The sequence below is a fragment of the Contarinia nasturtii genome, unplaced genomic scaffold (genome assembly GCF_009176525.2).
Source record: "Contarinia nasturtii isolate CC-2019 unplaced genomic scaffold, AAFC_CNas_1.1 Cnas_scaffold_864, whole genome shotgun sequence".
Taxonomy (NCBI): Eukaryota; Metazoa; Arthropoda; class Insecta; order Diptera; family Cecidomyiidae; genus Contarinia; species Contarinia nasturtii.
In genome coordinates, this window is record NW_022198211.1 from 2135036 (window position 1) to 2159951 (window position 24916).

The 24916-nt window shown below is 35.4% G+C and overlaps 1 protein-coding gene across 2 annotated transcripts; it reads left to right on the top strand.

The window, feature by feature from the left end:
- On the top strand, positions 1 to 23530 carry LOC116342668 (chitin synthase chs-2). 2 transcript variants are annotated; one of them, XM_031770364.1, is made up of 18 exons: positions 1 to 347; positions 11041 to 11248; positions 14141 to 14384; positions 14490 to 14775; positions 14873 to 15065; positions 15145 to 15415; positions 15488 to 15973; positions 16036 to 16303; positions 16393 to 16837; positions 18075 to 19299; positions 19366 to 19611; positions 19892 to 20000; positions 20102 to 20128; positions 20206 to 20246; positions 22383 to 22586; positions 22672 to 22891; positions 22954 to 23099; positions 23168 to 23530. In XM_031770364.1, the coding sequence occupies exons 2-18, from the start codon at positions 11133 to 11135 to the stop codon at positions 23420 to 23422; spliced, it is 4782 nt and encodes a 1593-aa protein (XP_031626224.1). In that variant the 5' UTR covers positions 1 to 347; positions 11041 to 11132; the 3' UTR covers positions 23423 to 23530. The 2 variants fall into 2 exon arrangements, with proteins under 2 accessions (XP_031626224.1, XP_031626226.1); XM_031770366.1 differs by lacking the exons at positions 19892 to 20000; positions 20102 to 20128; positions 20206 to 20246 and adding an exon at positions 20524 to 20700.
- Positions 23531 to 24916: the final 1386 nt, after the last annotated feature.

Here is a 24916-nt window from a genome sequence, read left to right on the forward strand (position 1 = left end):
ACCTCCAAGCAGACGTGCTCTCTCGTCTTAGTGAAGTGTTTCGCGCAAGTTTTACCACGTTCCTCACTCCTACTTGAACTCACTATTTTTGTGTGATTCAGTCTCTTTCTCGAGTGACTGGAATTGAATTTCGAGTGTTTCACTTTCGTATCCGTATAGTTTTATTATTTGTTCATTGTGTCGTGTATGTTGAAATCCGTTCAATTTTTCCATCCACAAGCAGTTGAAGTGATTTTTATTTTTTGTTTGAACGAAAGTAAATCGATTTGCAATTGCAATTGCTTTGGCCACCTTTGTTGTTGGGCTCCAATGAATGTGTTATTGATAAGATCGGAAGTTTGAGAATTGTACGTTCAACAAAAATAGTAATAATTTCAATTTTGTTCAATTTTCAATTCGTTTCGTTTTGTTTTGAAATTTTAACAAAAGAAAATATATATAATGTACGTTGTGCTGCAAGTGAAATCGAAATTAACAAAATGATCGAAATGAAATGATAAGCGAATCTTTCGACGAAGATATATAAAAAAAATCAAAATCCATACATTGCAAATTAATTCAAATTGCCTAATAAGTAGACACACACAGAGCGAAAGAGCGAGAGAAACACAACAAATGGAATAAAGTGTGTTAATAAAAATGAAATTAACAGCATAAAATGAAAGACCGAAATAGAAAAAGAAAGAAAAAGAGAAAAACATAACATCAATCTAACAAACTGCGATGAATGAAAACACACAGACAAAAAGAGTAAAAAAAAAAGAAGAGAAGAAATTCAATGTGAAAATTTCAGTGTGAAAGTTTATTTAGTGCTGTACTTGTTGTTGTTGTTGTTGTTTTCGTCGTCATCGTCATTGAACGGCTGATATGTGTCTTTGAAGTGGTTTTTTTTCCTCTTGGTATTCTCATCCGTTTGGTATTTCGTCGGGGTTTTTGCCTTGATCACCTGCAATGTAACGTGTGTATGAAATTTCTGCGTGCCTACGTGCACGAAAGAGTGTGATGTCTTTCGTCTTATTAACTCTCCATCTCTTGCATCCGTAATGCAAACCGATTATTCCAATGCATTGTAATGGTTGCCAGTTTTCTGGCGATAAATTATTTTATCAGTTTTTCGGCTTTTTTAGTGCTATATACAAGGATCATTCCATTACGGTTCATCATAAATAACGACAATATTTATAATTAAATAACACTTTTTGTTCGGCAATTTTTTTCGCCAATCAATACGGTTCAATTCTTTTGTCAACCAACTCTTTTCAGATTCAGCGTGACGATTTTTTTCTCTTTTCTTGAGCGAAAATGTTAAAGGTTTTTTTAAACTTCAAACTCTCTATTCATTATGTAAAAATAAATTTATGTAGATTTTTGGTATTCCATTGGTGTTTGACCGCTTTCAAAAAAAAAAAAAACGTCTGCAACCTATCAAATAGAGCGTTAATTATTTACACAGTTTTAAGCAAATTGTGCACGATCTTGTGCTGCCCGATATGTCATATATAGACGCATTCTTGAGCACTTTGAAATCAATCAAAAAGTTTTTTCGATGTTGTCTATATAATCAACACAGCACCAAACATCGAATACTTACCACACTCCATGTAATTGCTTGCAAAATTACTTCAAGCCAATTGCCCCGATCGGCTATCGAAATTTCAATCTGGTTATTATACATCGAATGAAGTGGAAAAAAAACTACACGAATCAAAATTTGATTCAATAAATCCATGGAATGGAACAACAACAACAACAACAGAAAAAAATGCAATGAAAGTTATTTCGACTGGCACTTGCATTCTATGTGTTTATTGTATGTGAAGTAACGGCTTAATTCACGTAAAAGCCACAAGCGCACACATTAAGCAATGAAATCATTTTCGTTGTTGTTGTTGTTTCATTTAATTTTTGGTATGTAGAAATTGACTCGAGTCAATTAGTATGTATAAGACGTTTGCATGAAGCTCACGCAATTCTTGTATCGTCATACAATCATTGGTGGTACAAGCACACATTGACTGGTGTGTGTGTGTGCGTATCAAACCGTCGATATGATCGACAATAAAGCACAGTTTGTTGTGGGAGAGTCAACTACAGTTAACCATTTGCCACAATCGAAGACAGAAAAATACACAAGACACTCATAAAAATCGAAATAAAGCGCGTTGAAATCATTCTAATATAAATAACAGGCTTAACGATTTTGATATGTTTGTACGCGCGCTTGTATGTGTATGCCACACTTATTATTATTTCTATTAAATTCGCAGAAGCAAAACCAGCCATTATTTCGTTATGCATTTACTCTTCGACACTCTCTATCGAACTCGTCCACGTCGTCGCGCTGTCTTTAAGAAATAATAGCGAAAAAAACACAAATTCAAATTAAGTATGAATTTTTCTTTATTCTCTTCAGTCTTGTTAAAATAACAACGCGCACAGGCAAACACACACTCACACACATTTTTCGCGCTGTGAATCCGTTATTTTGTGATACATTGAAAGGCATACATATTTTGTTTACTCATATAAAATGCCATTGTTCAATTTATGTATCGTTCAGTTGTTTGTTGTCAATGGGTGCTTGTTATGCTTTCTGCATGAAATAATCTGCCTGAGCACACTTACTTAATTATTGTATATTTATACGACGTGCAATTCAAGATGCGACTCCACAAATGAGTGTAGAGTGTTTGCTCATGTTCTTTCGCAATTTTTGATTTATTCATATACCATTTGCATCTTTCACAATTGCTTCGAAGACTTCTTTTGCAAGAAACAAAAAATATTTCTCTCTATCGCATCCAAATCGATGAAATATTTCCACAGACACCGTCAAAGAGAGGGAGATATAGAGAGAGAGAGAGATTCACACAAATCATAAATTCATTGTACGTGTTTTAATTTGTGAGAACCCGAACCGAGCAAGATTTCTGTTATATTCACATCATATTTGATGTAATTACAAACATCATAGATTATAATATTAAAAACTATATCTTAAATTATTATCTAACAGACAGATGTAATGGCAAAGAGATTAAAGATACACTTTGTTTACTCTTGAAATTTCGTAATCGCATTTTTTGCCGTTTAAAGTAATTCCAACGAAATGGGATCTTAAGTGAACAAGTGTGCAAGAACATTGTTTTTTTTTTCTCAATGAATGAATGGAAAACGAAAAGAAAAGAAGTTGTGTAGCGCTTTCGTTTTTGAAGAACATGGTTGGCAAAATTGTGTGAGTATGTTTCATCAAACGCAAGGCTATCCAGTCTTAGTCATATTAAAACATAGCAATGATGAATGGGAATCGCCTAAACCATGTTCATGAAGCAAATGACACGCATCCAACGCAAAAGCATGAAGAAAAAAAACTCACGCTATTGTTTTGAACCCATCGTTAAATTGTCTAAGGTTCTTTAACATTTTCATAGAGTACACCCGAGACGTATATGAAAACAATGAAAAATTGACCCAGAATTGCTATTATTCAGCAAAAAAAAGCAAAAAATAGAAACAAAGCATTACCATCATCAAACAGTAGCTCACGGCATACGTATTTACAAAAACACCTTGCTCGGCCGCTTTGCGTGCATTTCTCATTTTAATACCATACTTTTAACATCTCAAAGAAAGTTATTGTCTACAAACTGAAATTAATAGGCACATTAAAAGTACCAAGTAAACTGAACGATAATATGAATAATCAAACGAAAGAGAAATGAAAACGGTTATCTTCTCGACAATAACTGGTTTTTCATCGTTCAATGTACCAAATTCAAATATAATGCTACAACGAACATTAATTATTTATTCGCTTTCAAGAACATAAAAAAACAACAACATACCATTTTTTACCATTTGCTCTTTCGATTCGAATGAACATGAATTATACGATTTCATTTATTAGCGAAAAAACAAAAACGAATAAGAAGAAGAAGACTTCACGTTGACATTTAATGTACAAATTCCAACGGCTTTTTTCTTGGAGTTTTTTATGTGTGTGTGTGTATCTTTCGCACATAAGAGAAAGAGCAAACGACGAAGATGCCGTTGTAGCTGTCAGATGAAAACCGCCTTAACAGTCGTACATACATTCACTTTTGGAAGAAAGTGAAAACTTTTATTAGCTATTTACATGCATTTCTCACGGGCGCAATGCATTTTTATTTGTTTTACACTAAAAGTATTCGGAAGTGTTAAATTAAGTGAGAGAAAAAGTGGTCCAATTACATGTACTGACAGCCGGTTAGTGAACTGGCGCAAACCTCATTTACATGTAGTAGTAATACAATATTCATGCTGCATAATAAAAAAAAAGAAAACATGCAAATTGAGCCGCTTAATACTCACAAATATTTTGCCAGATAGATTATCTCGATGAAATTTTTCATGGAATTTCGTTGTTGAAAAATTGTGAATAATGATGAGTATCCAAATTTAAAATTCCGTATGTAAATAATATGTCCGCTTGCGTGATGAATCACAAGGGTATCATATATTGTGGTTGTCGTCGATTTGTTGTTCTTTTTTGTTGTTCTGCGTCACCATTTGAAATTGACTTTTTTTTTTTTAAATGACTTCGTTGCTTCCCATTAATTAAGCTGCATCGCATATAAATTATTTGCCAATGCTAAAGATTCAATGACGAAATGGCTAATAAAGAAAAATCCAGCGTTCATTACTCAGACAAGACGATCACAAATTATTCATCCGAAATAGTTTCGCCGCTTGAAAATGGCATCGATTTCATGAATCACAATGGATTTGCGCTTGAATCACAAAACGAAACAACAGCTAAAAAAGATTATCGATATTGCTCTTGAGGTGCTCGCGTTCGACAGCACAATACAAAAAAAAATCCATTCTATTTTAAGCGGTGTCGTTGATCGAAATTATGTAAGATTTACATAAACGCTGTGTATGTGGGATCCATAACAAATTATGATTACTCTTTTTTTGCACATTTGGTTTGCTTTTATGATACCCCAATTACAATTTATATTCATAATTGTCAATTACCGATCGAATCAGCATCCATCAACCATTATTTTTTGATTGAACGCAATTATGTATGTGCGATTTTTACCTCCTATCTCTGTTGCTCGTGTGCGCGTTTTTTGATCGTTGAACTGGCTGACATTTCATAAATGCATCAATTTAAAGTGATTTAATGCTTAAATGAGATTTGAAAGTCAGGTCAGTTTTTTTTTGTTGTTGCTCGGCGGCTTGTATAAATGCCAACCGAACAAAGAAAGGTGTCAGAAAAACGCAACATTTTGCACGCGAACAAATGAGACATACAGAGAGAGATATGTAACAACAGAGTGTGCTTGAAAAAAAATTCAAAAAGCCTTTACTTGGGACAAAAGTGTAAAAAAGAGCAGTTTTGCGCATTACACGCAGCACGCTATTCACATTGTGTCATCACTTTGAACTTTAGCCAAACACAGTCAGCAGAAGAAAAAAATGCGAAAAAAACAACCGTACACAGAGAGTTCATTTCACATTGTGCATTATGAGCCTAAAAACATCAAATTTGCATTGTACTGCGACGAAATCGTCATGCACACAATCACACAAAATCCCGTTTACTGATTCACCTTGAAAGATCGTGAATCGACTGTTGTTTTTCTCTTATTTGTTTCGATGTTTTTGTTTGATTTTTTTGGCATCTTTCTCTTGTTCGCTTATATAATATGTTGGTGGTGCTGCCGTTGCTGCCATTTGCAAACGAGCACAAGATGTGTTTTTTTATATTTAGCATCTGCATGAATCAATAAACGCACAATAAAATCAACGAATAGAATATGAAGAAAAACAAAGATATGCTTATTGGGAATCATAAAAATTTCAAGACTAAAACCGGATCTTGTGCGAAAGTATGAATAAGAGGGAGATATACAGTGAGAAAATGTCAAATTCCCATTCGAATATAATTCAAATTCGTGAAATCATTTTGAATTAATTAACATAGATGGAAGCGTTTAGTTTCTTACTTTAGACAAATTCGAATATCACATTTATTCTTCAGGTCATTTTCTATTTCTATCCCAATCTGTTTGGCTTTATGTGGTTTGAGCTTGTTTTGATTATATGTTTTTCGCAAAATTGGTTTGAATTATGGTGTTGAATCAATGGTGTTGTCTATGCAGGTAAATTCATCGCTAGGCAAAATGTCATGAGGTGACCAGCATTCGATATAAATCTATTGAACAAGTTTGTAATATTCATGAAACGGAATTCATAGCCGGCGTCACCAATTGCAGCAGTCGTGAATTAATTTTACCGCATTTATTGAAGCAACAAGACGCCCAGCATGCTATTTATTTTTCTCTTTCATCATTTTATTTCTGAATATGATCGACACTATGACAAGCGGCCTTGTCTACACATCAAACGATCCTTGTTGTACGGAAGGTGACGCATATACCATGCATATATATAAATACACAGCGAAGGAAAAAAATAATAATATGAGAATCAATTATTTGGCTTTGGTTTGTTTCTAAATGGCTTTGCGCCGTGAGGCATCAGTCGAGTCTCGACACGATCAAAGTATTCGATAAAAATTTCTGTGTCGATGGAAAATATTCAACCAGTGTGTGCGCACGCTCGCTCATTTCAACCGTTTTGAACAAGTGAACAAACTTATGCTAACGGTATTACTGGTGTTAATTGCTGTTTATTGGCGAGAGAGAAAAAAAAAGAGGAAAAAAATGAGCCCAACCACTTTGGAATTGTTCCAGTGTGTCGTTTTGTGAATTTCAAAGTGTAATACACACATATTCTCGCACAATTTTTGATATAAATTCCGTTGTTTTCGTGTTAGGTATATTTTTTGTTGTTGATAAAATCAGGGCGTCGATTTATTGCCTTTTAAAATAGAAACAACAACCAAAATGATTGGTGGCCAACGAAAAATGACCGATCAATTGTCGAAATGGTGGAAAACAATACCCAGAATCAGTCAGTATTTCGTATAAAGTTTTATTTATGTTGAAGGCCTTCTAATTCATTTTTTTTCACTTACTTCGATAAATTTGTATGTGGTAGCTGTGCATAAACCATTGCACGCTCGCCAAACAACGAACACAAAAGAGAGAAAAAATCGCCACGTACAATGCACACTAGTTTTTCGGTTTCATTTAAGCACCAGCCATTAAATTTTCCTTTGTTTCTTTTGAAGTTTATTTTTCTTCTCTTCGCCACACATTAAGCTCACTTGGGCCTGTACACCAAACAAATATAGACTACAATGGCTGTGCCGATGATAATATTTCAAACGCCAAAAATAGGATCATGGATTTTGTGCAAAAAAAAAATATCGTCTCTCGAACTACTTATTTGCTGTCGTAAGACGATTGATTCTTTGTATTTGCTCTTCATTCCATTCAATTTGGTATCACGTAAGCCGTACGAAATCAATTTCGTCCCCAAAAAAACGCTAATCGGATTCGATTTGTTTATGGTGAACCATTGATTTTGATGATAATAATAATGCACGATGCTCTCTCTCTCTGTTGTCTACTGTTGTTCTGGTTGACATTTAAAAAAGGTGATGAGAGAATATGAAGAAATAATATAGTGTATATACATGATTCACACAGATTTGTTGCAATAAAAATATGCTGACCTTCAACAAGAGTTATGATATTTATGATTTCACGTTTTCGTTTCAATTTCATTTTTTTTTTGTTGAATTATCATTTTTACAATAAACTTTATACACCAAAAGTATGTGTCTGTGGCTGAAAAAAAGAGACGATTGAACGTGGTGTTTTCAAGACATGACCTGAACGAATGCGATACATCGATATGTTCGTCTAATGAAATGGTACCGATTCCATGGGGCCGTAACAAATTCCAATTTCAGACAAACTTCAATAGAAATTGTTCAATCTTCATGCTCCATGCATTAATGGGGTTTTGATATAAACACAATTAGAGTTTTGTATTTTATATCGAATTTCACTGTGTGTGCTTTTTCTCTCACCAAGCCGCCCAATCGGCGTCTTTTGTATGCTAAATAAATGCTTGGCGTACATCGGCCAAACATCAAAATCTATTTTTAATGCGACGATTTCTTTTTTTTTCTTCATTGTTATTATTATTGGCGAGTCTGTGTTGTGCACAAATGGTCTTTTTCCTGTCGAAAACCAGTTTTATGGTACTGCCGTCCAACGATAATAATATTTAATGCTTGCATGAGGCCCACAAAAATGCAACGCGCTTATTCATTTATCTTATTTGTTTCCCCCTCAAAATAGTTTATTTATTTTATTCTTTTTCTGTGTTGGCTTGTGTGCCGAGGTATGCGCACCCATTTACAAATGCAGCATGCAATTTTTTAGATCGTTTACAAGAGATTTCGAATGTGAATAAAAGAATTTGTCATTGTTGTATTCAGGAGTTTTGTACCAAGATCTTGGACTATAATAATGCTATGGAAATTAAATACCAGCAGCAAAAATGGTGCAGTCATTTGGCTTCCATTGTGTATATTTGTATAATGGACATCAATATACATGTTTTATATGTGCAATTAATTTGTTTTGGTCAGCCACCAACTGCATGCATGAAATTAGTAAACTGACACCCATACGGGGGTTAAGCAAACTGTTGCGCGCTCTTGATCGAACACTGAATTTTGTTGTATTATTGCCCTGACATCGGTCGCGCCTTTTTCGTCGGAAAAATGGCAACTTGATCCATAAAAGTGGAGCCAAACAGAGACAATTGTCTCATTGTCTGGCTACACGATTAAATGCCTTTAATTAAAAACTATACATATAATCCAATGTGCGCCTGCGCACGCGCACGCATCTCTGCCATGGTGCAATGCATACGCTTAATCTGTCGTTCATTTGTCCCAGTAGTCCATTCGAACGAACAAAAAAAAAACAGAATACTCTGTTTAGGCAATATATATATTTTTTTTTTCAAGAAAAGCAACAACTAAACTGAAATTATGCACTCACTTTTCCAATACTATAAAATATATATATAAAAACAATTACCAACGGCAAAAAAGGCGAATTTTGATACAGTGCGATGCGGCGACATGCATATACACCGAAAGGTAATAGGTGGTGAAAAAGAGAAAACGATATTGAAGGAGAGACAAGCCGAAATATGTTGCAAGCGTATATCAAAGTGTTGTAAATTGTCCGGCTGTCCAAATGGCTGGGCTCGCTCTATTCTCTGTACTTTGTAGTTTGGTGCGATTTATAGGAAACGAACAATTCGAAACAATAATTTATTTATAAAAGCATGTAGCACGAATCGAAAACTGAAACTACGCCAGAGAAAAAGCTGCATACTCTTGTGCATACACACGGCTCAAGCCACTGTCAGAGAGCGAGAGAAAGAGAACGCGCCGAACATAAAAATTCCAGCGTCAAGGCTGTCTCGATTTACATTCTTTATTTCACTCAACTGTTTTATTGCAGGCAACTAAAGCACCATTTTTTAAATGGTTTTTAATAACGCATACGACGTGTGTGTGTGTGTGTGTGCGATTGCTTTTTCATTAAAAACCATTTGTTTCTACCCCGATATATGCTGAAATGCTTGACAACAGCGAATGGTGATCGTGCACGATTTCATAGTGAGTGAATGAGTGAGTGGACAGAAAAAGTTGAATGCTGCCAATTTCATAGAATCTTTTGAGCATGTAAATGTTAAAAAGCCATTTGTCTTGTTAATCGAGCATCGCTATTTGAATGTTGCGACTGTGTTATGAGAGAAGAATAAAACAACCAACGATGCCAGAATTAAATAAATAAATGGAAACAATTGTTAAAGCCATTGATCTAAGTTAGACCAAATACGAAGAAAAAAGACACATTTTTCTTTGTCGGAATTGGCCACGACGACAAATAAACCTTAAAAGCTCTTTGAAATCGTCATTCATTTGCAATCAATGATCGCAAAAGAGCGCGCTTGCTCACTCTGAACCCATGAACTCAGCACTTTTTCGAAACAATTTTAAAAGAATACGAAAAAAAAGTAGGAAAAAAGCCGTGCACAAGCATAAAAACCAAATTGCTTGAGTACCAGTCGTTTCACACATTTTTTATTGTTGTTGCTGCTCTTCTCTTCACTATTTCATTTTAGTACTTGTGGTGACTGTGTGTAATGTCAACGACTCTCAGGCGATATGACGGTACGGTATAGTCATATAAGGCGTTTGGATTAACATGGTAAAATGGTAAATCCAAAATCAGATTACGTCTCACATTTTCAACGATGTAATAAATGAACCGTAGACATTTAAGCCATTCGCAATGTGAAAAATCAATTGTACATCGAATGGTCAACGAAATTCAATTATCATTTCAAATACACCGTTTCTAAATAACTTCTTTTATCTGGCAATAAAATGTTTTATTTGCTTTTGGATTCTCTGCCCATCCAAAGAAGAAAAAAAAGAACAATCAATCACAATGAACATGAATGATCAACATAAAATGGTAATTTTTATCGTTCGTCTCATAGAACAACCACACCAATCATCAACAATAAAAAAATAAAATAATACCAACGGCCATAACAACAACAGCAACAGCAACTACAAGTTACAGTGTATTTAAAAATGCTTTGCGGTTTCCTGACCATAAATTATTATGAGAAACAGTCTATTTACGTTTAGAAACACATTACCATCAAGCCACCGAACGCATTTCATGCTCTCTCACATTTCGTAAGCATGCAATACACTTACTCAGATTGGTTTGCTTTGAAATTTCATGAAATTAAAACTTGTTAAACATGTCACTTTGCCTTATTATATATATATCAAATTAGTGTAAAGTATAGGCGGAGATAGAGTGTATGAAAAAAAAGCAGTTCGGATAATGCAATATAAAATTGCTTCGACCATATGAGAGTGTCATTATATTTACAGGAAATACGAAGTTCGAATTGAAAATTGCACACACGTACAAAGAAAAACGGAGCACAAACCAAACGAGTTCAACGGAAGTTAAGGCGATTTTTCTAATGGATTTTTTTTCTTCTTGTGTCATTATCTATGCATAGGTTTGTTTTTGAAAATCAAATTGATTGAGATTTGCTCATAAAAGAGAAGAGACGTGAAAACCCGTTGAGTGCGACGGAGAGGAGAAAAAACGATGTCTGCGCTTAGACATCGTTCGCTGGTTGGCGCGCCACCACCACCCGGCGACAGTGAAGATGAATTCTCCGATAACGAAAGCACACCACTCACCCAAGACATCTATGGCGGCAGGTAAGAAAATTTACAAACAACAAAAAATAAACAAAAACCGTTTTTACGATAGCGAAAAGATAAAACAATTTTTCAAATGAGAATGTAAAAGAAAACCGAAACATATGATCAGCATCGTACAAATAAATCTAAACCAAAAGGTGAATGTGAGCTGTAAATTGGTTTTGAGTCAATTGCTATTCGTTTCAGTGGTGAAAAAAAAATCAGATTCATTCTTCGAACGCTTAGAAAGTTGAATGAGGCTAGTTCGAGATCGAGTTTGAATGAAGCATAGATCGCTCGTAGTGTACGCAGCGTCACAATGAGCATGTTTAATGTTTATGTTTTGGATTTCATGCTCGGTTTCTTCTCTAATCATGATCATCACGATCATTACCATCACCGTCATTTTTCTTTTAGCGCTCACAAATTAAGTGCTTGATATTTTGCATTTTCCTTCGTTCATTCATTCATTCGCTCACTCAATCTCATTCATAGCATACAGTATATATCATAAATGTGTGTGTTTTTTCTCTTTTGCTCAAAACGATCTTTAGCTACTGAGCACACAACGGAGCTGTGCATGGAGCACTCAACACATCATTTACCACAACCACAAGTTCAGTTGCGAGCGCGCGAGTTGTTTCTCTTTTTTTTTCATTTGCTTTGCCATCATGTATCGGTGTGTATTCATTGTTGTCTGTGGCTTGGTTAGTGAAAGTGATATTTAGTTGCTTTATTTATGTTACTGGATGGAGTCATAGTTGTTGTTGTTGTTGTTACTGTTTTTCATTTTCCGTTGAGCTATTCGCGCAAAGCACTCAAACGAAACGAATAGCATAGAAATACTTACGGGCATCTGGCATAAATCTCAACATACAACTTCATAGCGTATGCTTCTTTTTCATCTTGTACACAGCGAGTGTGTCTATCTGTATCTATCTTTTGCCATGTCTGTCTAACTTTGTCTTGTCTTTTCTACTTTTTTTTTTCAAAACTAGTTTAGCTCAACGATTTGCATTTGAAATGGATTTATTTTATTGGTTTTTATGTCTCTGCAGTGTGTGTGTGTGTGTGTGTAAGTTGAATCTCTTGGGGTTTCCAAAACGAATGCGCTTTGCATATCTGGTCATTTCCAGATTTCTGGCTCACTTTTCTATCTTTCTCTCTCTTTTGCTACGTTTCACATTTTTGTCTTTCTGCTTGTGGCTATTTTACATCGATACTGACCAGTCAACAGAAATAAAGTTGTTGTAACGTTTTCGATTTCAAGTCCGTTGTATGTAAATTATTATTGCCATTTTTCTCTCTCTCTCTACAACTTACATTGACTTGAATTATAATTGTTCATTTCCGAACCTTATAGTCGATTTAAGACCAAAAATTACGATAAATCAATCGCACGAATTGTTTCGCCTGTTTCTTGTTTTTCTAGTTGGCTTTGGGTTACCGCAGATAATTTCAATATATATTTAATCATAGTTTACCTTGACTGGCTCATTTTGGACATTCAAATGATTTACCTTTCGACTCTAAACTCAAATTTAATATAATTTACCTTTCAATTGTAATGCAAGTGGGTTCAATCACAGAGTGGCCGTACTTTACAATATGCTTTATGTTTATACGTGCATTGAAACGTGCCTCATACTTTTGGTCGAATCGATATCAATTTGTCTGGGTGCCAGGCAATTTGTTTGCTAATTTGATTAATGTATTACTGCCACACGTCATCTAATCCAGAGTATTGTTCCGTGTTTGATCACAAAATCAACGATCTCGAGTATCGTTTACGACACAATTTACCGCAAAACCGATTATAAAGGAAGAAATCTCGTTTGATTTTTTGCTTTACGTAAGAATTCATCACATTCCACAAGATATTCGATATATTTTGTTCGAAATGAGGCCACCTTTTGATTGACTGTGATTTGTACGCTTGACGTGTTTCCAACATCAAGATTTTCTCCCTTTGATATTGTATTTTCATTAACAAAATGTTAACCGTTTTAAAAAACACGAATTCTTCCGTTTTCATTACGTGATTTTCTGCTGTGAGAATTTAGATTGTTGTGATTGATGAACGGCACTTTTCAATATTGTTTTCATTGAGTGGGTGATGTACACGCGCTCCCGCACCAATGAAATCATAGCATTCACTTTATTTTTCCAGATAAGATCATTTGGTTTGTGCGCTTTTTGTTTTCATTTACCTTTCAACAAAGTGCCATTATGCGTTATCTCCAAGTTATATCCAATGAAAATCCGATTACGAAATCGGATTTATCCATAAAGAAATATCAATCGCTCAATCGAATTGCAGCCAATTCAATTGGATTTCTATCGCACGATTTGTTTTCGTTCACTGAAGTGTGGTATCAATTTTCAAGCAAAAATTGGATTTCATCCAATGCGATTATTCGCCTTTCAATGAACTGGAGGTGGTGAATAGAAGCAAACAAGCGTATAACGTAACATCGGCGAACAACACACACACACACACACACACACACACACATATATTCTTTGTTATTCACCATTATGATTTTATTTGAACAAAGATATCTGTAGCTGTATATAGCGAGATTATTGTATAATGGAGTTTATTGGTGCACGTTATTTTTGATTATTATGGATTATCCCAAATTCAACAGCAACACAAAATGTGAACCAATCCAATATAAATGCGATGATGATGTTATGAGTTGAGAGTTATTACATACCATTACATATAAACAATCAATTCAAAATGCTTGAGATAAGTACATCCACGCTGCTGTATATTCTCAAAAGGTGGAAAACATGTTGAACTTGAATACTGATGCACCGTGCTATTTTAAGAACCAATTGCCTTTTTTTCAATGAAAAACATTTTTTTTCATTTCTTTTTTTCTCTTTCTTTCTCTATCACAGTCAACGAACCGTACAAGAAACAAAAGGATGGGATGTGTTCCGAGATCCGCCGCTCAAAATCGAGAGTGGTTCGATGGCAAATCAGGCGTGTCTTGATTTATCGGTGAAAATTCTAAAAGTGTTCGCATATCTATTCACATTTGTGATTGTGCTTGGCGGTGGCGTTATATCAAAAGGCTGTGTATTGTTTATGACGGCGCAGTTGCGTCGCGATAGAAAATTACCTTACTGTAATCAGGAATTGGTACGTAAATAATCCACAATAAGCTTCAATATGTTTCTTTAGGTGTGAAAAGAATACCAAATGGAATCTAATAATGTAAATTGTTTGTTTGGATGGTGAAAACAGGGGCGGGATAAGGTATTCGTTTCAGTTATACCAGAAGAAGAGCGTGTTGCATGGATGTGGGCCCTGCTAATCGCATTTTCAATACCAGAGATTGGTGCATTCATTCGGTCCATTCGTATTTGTTTCTTCAAATCATGGAAAAGACCCCAACGCTCGCATTTCCTTTTCATATTCTTAATGGAAACACTGCATACGATTGGTGTGGCCATGCTCATGTTTATCGTTCTACCCGAATTGGACTCCGTCAAAGCTGCAATGGTTACGAATTGTTTGTGCTGTATTCCAGGTAATCAAAAAAAAAATCTATATCATAAGCTACTTGGAACGTGATTGCCGCACCTCTTTATATGATTTTATGATGCTCAACGGATTTTTCGTTTCAGGTATTCTCGGTTTACTCTCACGTTCATCGAAAGAAGGGCGTCGAGCGTTGAAAGTTTTCTTTGATTTGTTAGCAATTTCCGCGCAAATAACCGGATTTGTCGTATGGCCATTGTTGGAAAACAATCGACCGATTCTGTGGATGGTACCAATTGGTGCTATATTAACATCGTGCGCTTGGTGGGAAAACTATGTGTACGGGACGAAATCTGCTAAATTTATCTGATAAAATTGAGGAGCAACGTTTCAAGAATTTTTTTTTCTTTATGATTAGATGCATTCATTCACCCATCGGTTTTGTTCGTGCAATGGGTCGTGCCAAGGAGGATTTGCGAACCACTCGGTATTTCAACAGCATTTTCTTTTCGGTGTGGAAAATTCTATTGTTCTTTTGTTCGTTGGTCGTTATTTTATGGATACAAGGCGAATATCCAATGAATTTATTCCATATGTTTGGTGATGCATTCGGTCCACACAAAATTGTTGTTGAAGAGGTCGCTGAATCGTTGAGAGTCAGTCTACCGGATATTATTACTAATTCACAAGTTTGTATTATATATTGTTTACTATTCATGAGAGAAAAACTGTACTTTACTAAACTATTTCGTTTTTCTTAGCTCGGTGATACTACGGAAATTGACGCCGAATACAATACCGTCGTTTATGTTTTATTACTTCAAATAGTTTCAGCATATTTATGCTATATTTTTGGCAAATTCGCATGTAAAATTTTAATTCAAGGATTCAGCTACGCATTCCCCGTCAATTTAACCATTCCGGTGTCAATTTCATTGATGATTGCCGCATGCGGAATTCGAAATGATGATCCATGCTTTTTCAGTGGCAGCATACCTGATTATTTGTTCTTCAGCAGTCCGTTGGTATTTAAATTGCAAGAATTTGCGGCACGTGAAATGGCATGGGCATGGTTACTTTGGTTGCTATCACAAACGTGGATCACAATTCATATATGGACGCCGAAATGTGAACGTTTGGCAACAACTGAAAAATTATTCGTTAGCCCCATGTACAGTGGATTGTTGATCGATCAATCGTTGGCATTGAACCGAAGACGCGACGATCAAGCCGATGTTAAAACTGAAGTAATTTACATTTTCTTTTTTACTTTTATTTTCATCTAAAAAAACTCATTCATTTGCAATAGGATTTGGCCGAAATTGAAAAAGAAAAAGGTGATGAATATTACGAAACGATTTCCGTGCACACCGATGGTTCAACGCCGCATAAGCCAAACATTAAGAATTCCGATCACATTACACGAATCTATGCTTGCGCAACCATGTGGCACGAGACAAAAGACGAAATGATGGAGTTCTTGAAAAGTATCATGCGTTTGGATGAAGATCAATGTGCGCGACGTGTTGCCCAAAAATATTTGCGTGTCGTTGACCCAGATTACTATGAATTCGAAAGTGAGAAAATGAAAAACTATTAAACAAACAATGACATTCACTCAAGAATGAAACTGATTGTTTTCGTTTCGTTTCTGATTCTTTTATAGCTCACATTTTCTTCGATGATGCTTTTGAAATTTCCGATCACAGTGATGCTGACATTCAAGTAAATCGGTTCGTGAAATTGTTGGTGCAAACAATTGACGATGCGGCCTCCGATGTACATCAAACAACAATTCGTGTTCGTCCGCCAAAGAAATATCCATCACCGTACGGTGGCCGATTGGTGTGGACATTGCCTGGCAAAACAAAGATGATCGCTCATTTGAAAGACAAAGATCGAATTCGACATCGTAAACGTTGGTCACAAGTGATGTACATGTACTATTTGTTGGGACATCGATTAATGGAATTGCCAATTTCGGTGGATCGGAAAGAGGTTGTCGCTGAAAATACTTATTTGCTAACATTGGATGGTGATATTGATTTTCAACCGGGTGCCGTCATGCTTTTGGTCGATTTGATGAAAAAGAATAAAAACCTGGGAGCTGCGTAAGTATTAAAAGAATAATGTTTTGTCTACGTTTTGTCAACCCATTGAAACCCCCTCTTTTAACTTTGAAAAACCGATTTTGCTCTACCCTTGTGATCCTTCGAGCAATCGAACTGGATTGACGTTGACGAAACTCTTTTCATAATGATATATTTTCGCATAAATGGCAATGAAAACATATGCAGTTTAAAGGTGTCATCGGCCACGGCAGACCTGTGGACATAGAGGTAGCCACGGACAACAATTTGTCCGACTTACCTTTTATGGTTCGGACAACATTTTTGTCCGAGAACGATTCGGGCATGAGGTTGATACGGAAAAAATTCGCTCGAAAGAGCATCTCTTCACATGTTTCACAACCATTAACCTTTGTTAACCAATTGCACATATTTTTGACGCCACGTCGATATTCAATTGGAACTTGATGTAAAATCTCGTCAAGTGCTTTTACACTACTTTCGGCTTCATTGTTTTCGGTTGACGGATCGACGACGGCTGGATCAATATCGATTTCATTGTTTTCGCGATTTGCGGGTGGCGTGTCAACATTGGCTGGATTAACGCGAATTTCATCGTTTTCTTTGCTTTCGTTATTTTTGATGTCTTCCTGTGAAGTGGAAGTGTGCTGGGCCCATAACCTGATGAAAATAGATATTTAAGAGGAGGCCTTTGACATGAGACCATTACCGTTTCAGTGGAAGAGTCGATGTCCAATATAAGAGAGAGTTTATTCTGTTTCGGTAGTCTGATTGTGTTTGACACTTGTACAAGAACACTTGAACGTTCAACACTTTGTCATTGCAAATATTAATGCTCGTTCACATTTTCAATAAAAAATCCACCGATCGATTCCTTCCAATGCACAAGTACTTGCTTGCGGTTATTCTTATTTGTCGTGTTTTAATCGACGGGCTTACCCGGGCACTTCGACATTTTTCCAGAACTTACTATGTGTTGATCGAAAAATCTACTGTGTGTTAATCGCAATACAATAAATGACAGTCGGATAAAACTTCACGGTTAAGCGGCTAGCTTCTTAAACATAAACATTTTATGATACAAACAGACTTATTGTCTTAAATTTTGCCTCTGAATTTTTATGTTGGATATAGTCCCATTTATCATTCAAATTATATAGCAGTAATACATATATTATCTTTCTCCAGTTCGAAATTTTCATTGTTTGTTCTCTATTTCATTTTTTCTTTTCATTTTCGTCGACCGGTCGGACCGCAGATGTGGCCGCATTCACCCGATCGGAAGTGGCCCAATGGTGTGGTATCAGAAATTCGAATATGCAATTGGTCATTGGCTGCAAAAAGCAACGGAACATATGATCGGTTGTGTACTTTGTAGCCCCGGTTGTTTTTCACTGTTTCGTGGTAAGGCATTGATGGACGATAACGTGATGAAGAAATACACGACACGTTCAGATGAAGCACGTCACTATGTGCAATACGATCAGGGAGAAGATCGTTGGTTGTGCACACTATTGTTGCAACGTGGCTATCGTGTTGAATACTCTGCTGCATCTGATGCATACACCCATTGCCCAGAAGGATTCAATGAATTTTATAATCAACGTCGTCGTTGGGTGCCCTCGACTATAGCCAACATCATGGATTTACTTGTCGATTACAAACGTACGGTTAAAATAAATGACAACATTTCGCTACTTTACATTGCCTACCAAGTTATGTTGATGGGTGGTACAATTCTTGGACCTGGAACGATATTTCTTATGTTGGTTGGAGCTTTTGTGGCCGCGTTTAAAATTGACAATTGGACATCATTCCATTACAACATTTTTCCGATTCTTTTCTTCATGGTTATCTGTTTCACGTGCAAATCGAACGTTCAATTGATTATAGCGCAGATTCTGTCCACGATATATGCGCTTATTATGATGGCAGTGATAGTGGGTACGGCATTACAATTGGGCGAAGATGGTATCGGCAGTCCATCGGCAATATTCTTGATAGCATCGGCGTTAACGTTTTTAATAGCATCGCTACTGCATCCGCAAGAATTTTGGTGCATATCGGCTGGCATTATTTATGTTCTTTCAATTCCATCGATGTATTTGCTTTTGATTTTGTACTCAATCATCAACTTGAATGTCGTGTCGTGGGGAACGCGTGAAGTGGTGGCAAAGAAAACGAAAAAGGAGTTGGAACGCGAAAAGAAAGAGGCCGAAGAGGCAGCAAAACGTGCCAAACAAAAGTCTTTGTTGAGTTTCTTACAAGGCGGCGTTGGTGATAATGGCGATGAAGAGGGCTCCATTGAATTATCATTGGCTGGACTATTCCGTTGTATGTTCTGTACGCATGGCAAAACAAGCGATGAAAAAGCACAATTGGCCCATATTGCCGATTCTTTAACGACAATTCAAAAGAAAATCGATACAATCGAACATATTGTCGATCCACATGGTTTTCAACATCGTAAACGTACAGCTTCGGTAAGTCATACTTTTGTACATTTCATTTTCTTCTTCAAAATTGTATATTACATTTTCTTATAACAGGGAAGCTCACGCGATCATCATTTGGGCTCAGTTGTTGAGGAAACCGACGAAGATAGTGAGCATTCTGATTCGGAAACGTCAACGGTTCAACGCGAAGAACGTGATTTTCTCACAAATCCATACTGGATTGATGATCAGGATTTGAAGAAAGGTGAAGTTGATTTCTTAAACAGCTCGGAAATTCAATTTTGGAAAGATCTCATCGACAAGTATCTTTATCCAATCGATCAAGACAAAGAAGAACAGGTATTTTGATGTTGTAATTTTCTATTTTAGTGCAAATATGTCATTTTGAACGTAATGCAAAAACCATTCTTTACACCGACGTTCAAAATGTCATTTTTGCAATGAGATTTAGTTTTATATACGTTTTACGTGGCTTTTTGGTAAGTATTGTTGTAGTAGAATAGGTAATATGAAAAAAAAAATAATGAATGATAAGAAGTACGTCAGCTTCGGATCATGTCAACTTTATGAAATTGACGAAAAAACCAAATTGTTCATTCCAATATCGTTCGAAAATCAGGCTAGAATTGCAAGTCATTTGAAGGAGTTACGTAATTCGTCGGTGTTTGCATTTTTCATGATCAATGCATTATTTGTGTTGATTGTATTTTTGCTGCAATTGAATAAAGGTAAATTGCATACATTTTCAGTTCTTTTTGTTGATATTCCTTTTATAAAAAAAAAAAATGAAAAACAAAATTTACGAACCCATAAATCTATATCTTCGCAGATTCTATACATGTTAAATGGCCATTAGGTAATATACTGTCTTTATTCGTCGTCTCCATTGATATGTTGGCCCACTGACTAATACATTTTCTTTATAAATTATAGGTGTTAAGACAAATATTACCTATGACGAAACAACACAAGAGGTAACGCACAGGGACACCACTCCATGCGGTCACAGCGCACTATGCGTCGCTGTGTGCTGGTTTGGTGTCCCTTTTAAGTTCATTTCATTAATTTTCTTTTTTTTTTGTTTTTTTTATTTCTTTTTTTTTCTTTGGACAACAAAATGAAAAATCACACATTGAAAAATCCATAAACATACAAACACATTGACATAAATTCACATTTACGCGTCAATTCGATTCGCGCATCGTCATCATCGATCGACCGCACGAAACAATCAAAACACAAATCGCAAAGACACGAGTTGCAAAAGATTTAATCGAGCTCCGAAACAAGTCCGTGTTCGCATTTTTCATGTTCAACGCATTATTCGTATTGATCGTATTCCTAATGCAATTAAACAAAGAAAAAATCCACATAAATTGGCCTTTCGGGCTGCGTACGAACGTAACTTACAATGAAGAAACTGGCGAGGTTGGATAAATAGTTTTTTTATTATATATTATTTCACACATTTTCTTCTAAATCATCTGTGTGATTTGGATATCTATATACTGACTGTGATATTCTAACTAACTCCAATTGTGTTAATTGGTTCACAGCAAAATTCCAGTTCCTAGTCATTTGAACTAGTCGCTCTCTATCCACTATGTGTATCACTGTTCCGCACAAATTCTTTTATTTTTTATATATTTATATGTGTCTATTTTATTGCTCGCAGAACTTTTCCATATTCACCTAATATATGGTACAACAATTCTAATTTTGAACTTTAAACACTATGATAAAAAAATATATACATATGTCGATCACTCTGTTTTAATATCGTGCACGTTTTAATTTTATTTGGAAGCTATTCAATAGGGGAAAAATATAAATATCAAATAATCTTCACTTCTCTAACTTCCTTTCCAATACGTTTCTCACACTTAAAAATCGGTTTAAATACTATATATATACTTAAAATATCTCACTTTGACAATACACACTTGACCTGAACGTTTATTATGGCTCTAATCTAATGTAAAGAACACCTATTCCTTAATTGTTTTTCGTTTGTGTATAATTTTCTTCGTGGTATAAGAAGTCAATAGTAAAAATTGTTTTCTTTTTTGAATTCTTTATCTCGGCCACTCATATTTTCGTAACCAAAATTTTGGATTTGATAAAATCAAACATTTTTACTGTCTGACTTTTCTAATTTATTTACCAATTATTAAGTCCACACATCAATATAAGTAAATGGTCTGGTATATTTTCAACCAATATAGAAAGCGCCACCTAGTGTATTCCGTACTCAAACTAAATTTGAATTTAAAAAAATCGTTTATTTCGCAAATATTCTGAATGTAATTTTAAATGTAGGTCGGAAAAACTACCAATCGATTTTTCTCGCTTTTCCGATGGGAAATCGAAAAAAATAGCGAAAATTCGGTACCCTCTCTCAAATCTATCTCAAATTATATTATAGAGTAAACTGTGTTATATAAGCGATTGTGAGATGAAATGAGCTGGAAATGAATCTTGTGGAGCAGGTGGATCCGACCTGGTCCAAAGTGTTCTGGAAAACGAGTGCTCGTGGTCCACTCCCGTATGGGGGTACCGAATTTTCGCTATTTTTCCCGATTTCTCATCGGAAAAGCGAGAAAAATCGATTGGTAGTTTTTCCGACCTACATTTAAAATTACATTCAGAATATTTGCGAACTAAATGATTTTTTTTTAATTCAAATTTAGTTTGAGTACGGAATACACTAGGTGGCGCTTTCTATATTGGTTGAATCTTATAACATTGCAAGCATATAGCGATTCCAGACACTGCCACACATGAAGACTAAATAATTTTTTTTTGAAACAAAAGATTTGGATGTCATCTTGGACACTTAATTTAAAATAGCGGTAAAAAAAACCAATGTCAAAATTCTAAAACAAAAAAATAAAAACAATGTCAAAATCAATGTGACTAATTTATGTGTTAAAATGTAAAGGTATTTTTCAAATGAAGAATTTATTCAGTCCTATTTGTAATTTACAAATTGTAAATAACTCAAAATACAAAGAAAATGTGTGTACTTTCTCTTTGCTGGGCTGTTTAATAATTCGATTTAGAAAGGAAGAGATGGCATGTAGTAATCATTTGATTGCATTTCACTTTAGGTTCACATATCGAAGGAATATTTGCAATTGGAGCCGATCGGTTTGGTGTTTGTGTTCTTCTTCGCATTGATTCTGGTTATTCAATTCACGGCCATGTTGTTCCATCGTTTCGGAACTTTGTCACACATTTTGGCCGCAACTGAATTGAATTTCTGCTGCAACAAAAAGACCGAAGAACTAAGTCAAGATGCGCTCATTGACAAGGTAAAATATGATAGATAAATGCAGAGAAATCAAAAATCGTTTTACATTCCAATTAAAATAATGACCAAAATCTGTTCATTTTTAGCATGCGGTGGAAATTGTGAAAAATCTACAACGTTTACAAGGTATTGATGGCGATTACGACAATGATTCGGGCAGTGGACCTGATCGCATAGCACGTCGACGAACCATTCTAAATTTGGACAAAGCGGCCAAACCACGACGACAGATTGGCACCTTAGATGTTGCATTTAAAAAGCGTTTCTTACAGTTAACCGCTGATGAGAATAATCAAAATAAAAATCGTAAGCAAATTCAATTTCACTCAGAAAAAAGCGAGTTGATTAAAAAACACGCCCCTTTTCAGGTACTCCAATATTGACACGACGAATGACAATGCGCCGCGAAACAATTCGAGCACTTGAAGTGCGTAAAAATTCGGTAATGGCTGAGCGTCGTAAATCTCAAATGCAAACTCTCGGTGCAAACAATGAATACGGAGTTGTAACGAACGTAAGATTTCCGTCATTAAACTTCACACTTCAATTGCGATACAAATTTTGTTTTTGTTTCTCTTGTAGCAAATGAATAACAACCATGGACAACCTATGCGAACACATCGTTCTTCAAACGCAGTTCCAATTTCTGTGAAGGATGTGTTCGATGTGAACGGTGGTCCGAATTCACAAATTTATGGCACGAGCGGAAATGCTGGTCAAATCAATCAGGCGTATGAGCCGGTTGTTGATGACGACGATAGAAATTCATTACGTTTAGCACCCAGAAATCATCAAGCCGCATGGAGTGGTGGTATCGGCAATAACTCAAAATTGTAGAATTTGTACAACGAATTTTGGACACATTCACATCTAGACAAATTATTTTCAAATTGTATGTAATTTCTGTTAGTGTTAGTTAGTGAAACAAAAAAAAAAAAAAAAAAACAAACAAACAAACTGAGTCAATAATTTTTTCGAATGCCCTTTTATTGTTTTGTTTATTATTTGAGTTGATTCTGAATTCGGAATTTTCCAACTACAAACATATACATTTTTACGAAAGGGTTTTAGTCTAATGCCATCGACCGTGTTCGAATACGCACAAATATTACATTGAACACAAAAACCATTTCAACTATTTATTTATCCGATGTATCGTGGCAGTTTTATTAATTTAAAAAGAAGATATGAAATGCGTGTAAAATATAATTATGGATTAACGAGAGAGTGATAATCTATGTAAAAAGAATGAAGAAATGTAACTTAGGTTTATCAACACCTCTATAAATACTCGATGAAAAACAAATGAAAACAGAAGAAAACAAAAAACTTTTTTTTATAAACGGCAATACTATTAATTTAAAATATATTTTATACTTGTTTCTCTTTTAAGCAAAACTAAAGCAGCGTTTTATTTCAAAACTTTTCTTTGCACTTTACTTGCCAGAAATGGCGGATAAAGGGCAGCAAACTCTGGCAACGACCTGCCACATTCAAAGACAGACGCAAATGGGTGTTATCCGTATAAGTCAACATCTTAAGTGTTTTTCTCCAAAAAAATTTTTTGTTTACATTGTTCTTTTAATGAAAATCGAAATAGCATTTAATCTCAATATTTCTTACTCAACGCTTACACAATTTGAATGTTTTGTTTATAACTTTGAAGCTACATTGACTCGCGCTGGCGCCATCTAACCACTCAACAGCGAACAGTTGATGTGAAAATACCGCGTTAAACCTTAAAAATGTTCTTGCATTCCGTTTTGTGAATAGCCTCTATAGAAACCGTATCAAAACAATCCATCAGTTCGATGGAAACATTTCGAAAAACATCTACGAAAATTGTAAAAAAAGGAGCAAACAAAAAAAAATTAACATGAAACCACCTGTCACAAGCAAAATATTTTGATGTTAACTTTTTGTTATGCCATACTTCAACGAAATTATAAAAATAGCATACTTTCAAGCGTAATACGTGCAGCATAAACGGAGTCATTGATTTCGTCTGAAGCAGAATATTCCATGAATGTGAATCGAATTAAAAGTTCGAAGAATCAAAATATGTTCATGACGGCGGTAAAGTTATATAGTATGATCGTATTGTGCGCTTAATCGCAGAAAAAACGAAATAACGTACATGAAAACAACCATATCGTTGTTGTTCGAGTAAGTAACAAAGTGTTGCGTGTCGAACAGCCGTTTTGGTTTGGCTTTACATTTTTACCCTTGCAACGACCAATTTGTCGAACAACGACAGCCGTTTCCGTTGTTAATCGTTGTATGCATAAGACTGGGTATATCGCTTGAAGCGCACAACATGAATATGAAGAA

Coding starts and splice junctions, on each gene's coding strand:
- LOC116342668 (XM_031770364.1), top strand. CDS start 11,133: ATGTCTGCGCTTAGACATCGTTCGCTGGTTGGCGCGCCACCACCACCC. Junction 20,001..20,101: donor TTTGCTGCAATTGAATAAAG/GTAAATTGCATA, acceptor ATATCTTCGCAG/ATTCTATACATGTTAAATGG. Junction 20,129..20,205: donor ACATGTTAAATGGCCATTAG/GTAATATACTGT, acceptor TATAAATTATAG/GTGTTAAGACAAATATTACC.